General features: G+C 40.9%; 1 protein-coding gene across 10 annotated transcripts in view; it reads left to right on the top strand.

The window, feature by feature from the left end:
* ep300a (EP300 lysine acetyltransferase a) overlaps positions 1-7113 on the top strand; it is a 31734-nt gene that overhangs the window by 16299 nt on the left and 8322 nt on the right. For 7 of the 10 annotated variants that reach the window (XM_032501989.1, XM_032501988.1, XM_032501983.1 and 4 more), the window contains exons 15-25: positions 973-1381; positions 1568-1686; positions 1973-2036; positions 2293-2468; positions 3241-3329; positions 4701-4811; positions 5041-5097; positions 5210-5287; positions 5405-5472; positions 5957-6107; positions 6733-6879. In XM_032501989.1, the coding sequence (XP_032357880.1) occupies positions 973-1381; positions 1568-1686; positions 1973-2036; positions 2293-2468; positions 3241-3329; positions 4701-4811; positions 5041-5097; positions 5210-5287; positions 5405-5472; positions 5957-6107; positions 6733-6879 (1469 nt within the window). The remainder of the gene's footprint in view (positions 1-972; positions 1382-1567; positions 1687-1972; positions 2037-2292; positions 2469-3240; positions 3330-4700; positions 4812-5040; positions 5098-5209; positions 5288-5404; positions 5473-5956; positions 6108-6732; positions 6880-7113) is intronic. The other 3 variants (XM_032501986.1, XM_032501987.1, XM_032501993.1) reach the window with 1 other exon arrangement.

The raw sequence follows: 7113 nt of genomic DNA, 5'->3' as shown, positions 1-7113 counted from the left end.
GGACAAATGTCAGAAGTGGGGACCGCCACAGCATCTCTCTCTCAGCGTGTTGCTGGGAGCCGTGTGTGAGTGAATGGGGGTGGGGCTGTGCGAAGAGTAAGAGGAAAGATAAAAACACAGGCACTGCTTTACAGAAGAAACTAGTCATGTAACGCAAATTTAACCATATCGATATAAACATTGTTTACATTTTTTTTCAACCGGCCACTGTTACCCAGCAACCGATGGCGGCTGTGGTGACTAGCTAAGTTAACGTTACCTACCCCTGTTCTCCTCAGTGAGCTGGGAGATGTGTTCAGAAAGATTAATTACCTTAACTCAAAATCAAACTTAAACACACCAAAACCGCCGTTCAAGCAATTACTGATGGTTTGGTCGAAATAAATCCTTGATTCACAGAGTAAAATTACACTGGTTCCACAGCTGTTTACCTGCTGTCAGTCTCATTGCCCGCCGAGCGGCTCGTTCTTCTGAAGCAGACCATTAAATTAGCTAAAAGAATCGACCAGCAAATCTCTAACCTGCTACTTCAGTCTAAATTTTAGTCTGAAACGGTAACTTCTTTGAACAAACGTAGCTAGCTCTCCAGGCTTAAGTGGTTGTGTTTTCATCTCCCACCACAACTGTCACTTTTCTGCCACCCGTTAAGCCCCGCCCACAAAAAGTTATGATTGTTTCCACCAAAATGGTGTATTCCACAGATTCCGTTAACCATGTACCAGTAACTTTTGTCGTTAAGGTTTATTTTAACCTATTTTTCTGCTGCTTCCCATACACTGTATCGCTTTGTCTTTTTCATCAGACCAAACATATTACCGTTGCCCCAGTTGTGATTAAACTGCATTGTTGGTGTTTGTGTTTTTTCCATGCTTTACTTAATGAGTTACTCAAAACCTTCATCCTGCCGAGAGTATTGTTCAATTGCTTGTTCACTATTTCCATGCACCTGAGTTTGTTTCTGTCTCTTTCTAGTTGTCCCAGAAGGGTTCCTTCCCAGGGGACAGTCAGGCCCTGACTCCAGCCTCTGTCAGCAGCCTGGACACTTCCTCCCAGCAGCCCCAGTCGAATGCTTCAGCCGCCAACCTTGACCCCAAGATGGAGATCAAACAGCAGGATGAGGAGGACGAAAGCGACCCCGGCAGCTGTTCCAAAGGAGGAAAGCTCAGCAACCTCAAAACCGAGGAAAAGCCTGTGAAGTTAGAGGTGAAAAAGGAGGAGTGTTACGGAGAAGGAGGCAAAGGGGTTCCCATGGATACATCGACGGCAACACCGGCGGCGAGCATTAAGACGGAAGACAGGAAACCAGAGATAAAGAAGGAGGTGAAAGACGAAGAGGAGACGTCGGAGGCAGCTACTCCACAGGCCCCAGTGAAAAAGAAGAGTAAGGAGGACATTTTTGATCTTGTAGGCACTTTTAACACCTTCTTGTATGTAATCATTGATCCAAATTGGGTGTTTATTTCATTTTGTCATGGAATTGAAAGAGGTAACGGAAGCAGTGTAGAAATGGAAATTTTCCGATAACTCTTTCATCCCTTTTTCCTCTCTGATTTTTATTCCAACCCAGTCTTCAAGCCAGAAGAGCTTCGTCAGGCTCTGATGCCCACACTCGAATCTCTCTACAGACAAGATCCCGAGTCTCTGCCCTTCAGAATGCCTGTAGACCCACAACTGCTGTGCATACCTGTATGTATCCCTGCTGAGGTGGAGATGTATTTGTTCCTGTGCCTTGTATAAACTACACTGTCCCTATCGGGGTTCACCACGTCACTGTGTTCTTTTCCCCACTCTCTTAAATAAAACTGTCATAGTTTTTACCGTCTTTGGTCTAGTTCCCTCACTTTGTGAGAATCTTGACTCTTGTTGCTTGTGGTATATTTACCGGGATGTAGTTTCCATCCTTCTTACTCACAAAACTGGGACTGAAGTTTGAACTGCTCGATTAAAACATATGCCAATTGTGTTCCTGCAGGACTACTTTGATATTGTGAAGAACCCCATGGACTTGTCTACTATCAAGCGAAAGCTGGATACAGGTTAGTACTCGCTGCCTAATAAAAATAACAAAGTTAAGTAATTCATGGGGAAACCCAACAGACAACAATACAAGATTAATCAAATTGGGGTTAAATTTAGATTTTGTTCCCATTGCACTGCACCATTTGTCATGCAGTAACAAAGAATATTATTCTGTCTATTTTTATTTGACATAATAAGCAGATCTTTAGTTTGTAATGTTTTTGTTTGTTTTTTCATTCCATCATGCTGTGCTTTTGTGTTTTTTCGTTGTAGGTCAGTACCAGGACCCTTGGCAGTATGTGGATGACATCTGGCTGATGTTTAACAACGCCTGGCTGTACAATCGCAAAACATCCAGAGTCTACAAGTACTGCTCAAAGCTGGCCGAGGTTTTTGAGCAGGAGATCGATCCTGTCATGCAGAGCCTTGGCTACTGTTGTGGGAGGAAGGTGAGACAGTGTGTTAGATTGTTTATTAAAATGTATGTTGGTGAGGGGCGATGTTATTGTTGGAATTAAGGAGAAAGTCTTAGAGTAAAGAATGTTGAATGAAGTTGAAAGATGACTGAAATTGAATTATGTTTTTGACATTGGCTGATCTGCCTTTTTATGCGATTACTCTTGTCAGTACTTTATCTGTATTCTGTGGGAACAGAGCCTCCTATGAGATGTATATGAAATTATGTTCTTTGAGAATGTGTCCAGATAAGGTGGTGTGTATGAATGTTATTATGTTTCAGATGGAAAAATTAACTCCAATAATTTACAACTGAAAATGGAAGTGGTGACGTGGGTTCATAGCTAAATTTGGCTTTGTGCATACCAACGCTATATCACATTTCAGCTCTCATTAGACTTTACTATTTTAGGTTTTGCAGACTAATAACAGGGATTTGCCGTTATTATGAGAGGCTAAGGCTAAAGGTTACTACTGACAATGACACAAAGCAAAGTAGCCCCTGACGTTACACTAACCGTAATAACGCTTGACAAAACTAAGCCAAAAAGAAATTGGCTCAACTCCACACCACTGGGGGAGTTCCTACAGCTCGAATGTGGATGTAGGTTCAGCTCAAAGTTGGACGTACATTTTCCTCCTTTTTTTTTCTATTGTGTGTGATCACCCTTTAATACCTGAGGCAGGTGTGACTAAAGTTACTGTTGTGGATGGTCCTGAGATTAATATATTCTTTATCCCATTTTCTTTGTTTCTGTCCATCAGCTGGAGTTCTCCCCTCAGACACTGTGCTGCTACGGAAAGCAGTTGTGTACTATTCCCAGAGATGCTGCTTACTTCAGCTACCAGAACAGGTATGCAGGGAGGGGAAAGCTCAATAAAAAGGGGTATTTTGAACTGAATTGTCCTGAGGTAGATTCCTGTTTTTATCTAAGTGTTAATTAATTTTGTTTCCCCAAACGCTTCCCTTCACTTCATGTTCCCCATTTTTATACCTTCATGTGGTGCCTAATGCAGTGGTTCCCAAATCTTTTCACACAAAGGACCCCTAAACTGACACATATCAGACCATGAACCCCCCTTTCATAAGATTTTGCCCCAGGTTCCCCCATCTGAGGTTCTTTTTGCTTTTAGATTTTTTTGAGTTTTATTACAGAAGGTGTATAAAACTCATGACCAAAATAGTCATACATTCTGTCATTGGGCTACTTATGGATAGAATTATGTGAAAGTTAAACTTTTTTTTTTCTTCTTCTTTTGGCTGGGGACCTCCTCAAGGTCCTCGGACCCCAATTTGGGAACCACTGGCCTAATGCACTGGCATTTTAACAGTCTGTCCTATTGTCTCACATTCTTGAAGTTGTTCTTGGTGTCATTAAACTACTCTATAAATACAACTCAGCACAGAATGAAAAAGTATTTGTCAGTGTTTGCAGAAAAGCTTGCACAAACAATGCAAAGACTAGTGCCATTTGTGCTTTTGGATAAACGCTTTTTTTATTTTATTTTAAACACTCCCTTACCACTCAGTGAATAGGCATTTTATTTTAGGAAGAAGCGGCAATACGTTTTCTTACCGCTCTTTCAACGTGGTGGTCCGTTCCTTTCTGATTCCTCACTAAGTTTTTGTCATTCTTTTTCATTTTGTTTCAACCACTCATGAAAACATTTCTGGAATGTGAAAGGACTGACTTTAAAATGAACTGCTTGAATGAATGAACAGCTGAGCAGTTGTCTGTGCTTACTTGTTCTTATTTGTTCAGTGTCTGTATGATGTCCTGGCTACCACTTCCTGCTCCAGTTCCCCTGCTCCCGTTGATTGTGCTCCTGCTCTGTTAGCTGTGATGGTGGTTGTTGTTGCTCATCGTCTCATGTCCAAATTGCTAATCTGTGCTTTGCCTCGGCTCTCTGCTGTGTGTCGTCTTGAATGTTTGTCTCGTCTTGTTCCTGGTCCGTTTTGACCTGTGTCTGTCCTCCCTTCCAATGGCTTTGGCTTGCTTATGCCTTGAACAACCATGCACTTCCGAACCCCATCCCCCATTCCCCTTACCTTCACCCCTCAAAACCATGACTGGCTGTTGCGATGACGACTTCCTGCTGTCCTGCGCTCCCACTTCCTGCTTGCTTCGCTTGTGGCAACCCTTCCTTGCCCATGTCCTGTACCAATTGGTGACTGCCCTCCCGTGCGCTGTCTGTGATTGACTGTGCTGCTGGGAATGGTGTAGTTCACCAAAATTTGGGCTTATTGCTAACAGGTACCACTTCTGCGAGAAGTGCTTCAACGAGATCCAGGGAGAGATGGTTTCCCTGGGCGACGACCCTACCCAGCCACAGACGTGAGTATTAGTCCTTTTTACTAAGCAAAATACCTCCAGTGTGAAATTCTTGTATCTATTTTAAAAGTGATCTAGTCATCTTCCAGCCACATTCCTGATAGTATTAGCTACATGTTTAATTTTTTTTATTTTAATTAGTTTATTTTATACAGCTACTTGTAGAGCAGACGTGCTTAAAAAAGACACAAAATACAGACATCAAGCTAATACATCTTGTAATTCATTTTAGATCGATTAACAAGGACCAGTTTGAGAAGAAGAAGAATGACACACTGGACCCTGAACTGTAAGTTAACTGCTCGCCAAATGTCAAATATTAGCATTTGGGAAAAGACGTTCAAACCAAATTTTATTTCAAGGACTGAAGTATGTAATTTCTCTCCGTCCCTTTTTTCCAGGCTTGTTGAATGTATGGACTGTGGGCGCAGGATGCATCAGATTTGTGTCTTGCACCATGAAACAATCTGGCCATCGGGGTGAGCAGTGATTTCTAATTCCAGTCATTCTCAAGGTTCAGGTGAAAGTCCTGATGTCATTTGCTAAACATTTTTTTTGATGTAATTAAGCTGACTCAACCCCTTTTTTATTTTCAGTTTTGTGTGTGACGGCTGCTTAAAGAAGGCAAACAAGACCAGGAAAGAGAACAAGTATTCTGCCAAAAGTAAGTGTCAATGTTCTATGCCATTTTCTCCTGATGTTCTGTTTTATGCTTGGATACCACCATCGTGCAGGAAACTGGTGAAAACTCAACCCTCCATTCAACTTATTGATATGAGACTGCTGTCACACATTAATCCCATGTTGGTCAAAGCCACTTCTACATATTTGGATTAAACAGAATTCTAAAAGTAGGTTTCTCATAGCTTATTTCCTCCCTGTTCTGATCAGTTGTCAAGTTTCAAGTTTATTTCAAGTTATACAGCTCTTTTAAAGCAATCAAGTTAGACCCAAAGTGCTTCACAAAGACAAAAAAACATATGCACAAAACAACCAGCATAAAACATGCATAGATATGCATATATTAATAAATGTGATGGAAATATAAGAAGATTTAAATAGAAACAAGTTGAAACACAAATTGAAATACAGGAGGGAAAAAGGTGAACTTAACTAAAGTAAAGAATGCTTTGCTTTCGCCCATTCAGGGTTGCCCCAGACAAAGTTAGGCTGTTACCTTGAGGCAAGAGTGAATGACTTCCTGAAGCGCCAGCCCCACACGGACGCTGGAGAAGTCTTCATTCGCGTCGTCCACGTCTCTGACAAAGTGGTGGAGGTGAAACCAGGCATGAAGTCCAGGTACAAGATCAAGAGACGGAGATTGGGATGCATGTCTAGTTTGCTTACAACCACATTTTTGTGTCAAACTGATTTTGAAAAATGCAATTGAATGGAATCTCACAGCAAGGTTAAACCTGAAAAAAGAAAAGAAAATTAAGAGTTGTATGTAAATGTGGAAGAAATGTGTTAATACTCGGATCAAATATTTTCTGTTTGTCCTGTGTTCTCTGTTCTCATTTTAATCAAGTTATTTGCTATTTCTGAATACAGATATATTTTCTGTTTCTCTATTTTATAGTAAATAATTCAATTCAATTTCAATTCAATTTTATTTATAGTATCAATTCATAACAAGATTATCTCAAGACACTTTACAGATAGACCACACTCCAGAATTTCAAGGACCCAACAGTTTCTAATAGTTTCTCCGAAGCAAGCAGTGCACAGTGGCGGAAAAACTTCCTTTTAGGCAAACCTCGGTCAGACCCAGGCTCTTGGTAGGCGTTGTCTGACGGCCGGTTGGGGTTAAATAAGAGTGGCAATAAAAATAGAAAAAAATTAGTAGTTTGTAGAAGTTCTTTGTAGTTAGTTAGTTAGTTAGTTAGTTAGTAGTAATAAGTTTGTTTAATGTTTTTGTCTACAGATTTGTGGACAGTGGAGAGATGTCGGAGTCTTTCCCATACAGAACAAAAGCCCTTTTTGCGTTCGAGGACATTGATGGATCAGACGTCTGCTTCTTTGGTATGCATGTTCAAGAGTACGGATCCGACTGCCCTCAGCCCAACCAGAGGTAAGGACATCACCATATCGTCACCTTCCTAAAATAATCGCCTAAGTCATTTTTTCACGTTTTTCAGAAAACACAAAAAACTGAACCAAATACTGAACATATTTTGACTTATGCAGTTATACTAAAGGCGTAGAATCATATGAACTGTTCAACTGAGAATGTAGGAAATGTTACCAGAGGTGGCCAGCACCATGAGGAGATAATATATAGGCAAGAAAATACTTTTTGTCAAAA

Source organism: Etheostoma spectabile, chromosome 21 (genome assembly GCF_008692095.1).
Source record: "Etheostoma spectabile isolate EspeVRDwgs_2016 chromosome 21, UIUC_Espe_1.0, whole genome shotgun sequence".
Taxonomy (NCBI): domain Eukaryota; kingdom Metazoa; phylum Chordata; class Actinopteri; order Perciformes; family Percidae; genus Etheostoma; species Etheostoma spectabile.
Note: the sequence above shows the minus strand (reverse complement) of the source record. Positions and strands in the feature narration are given on the sequence as shown.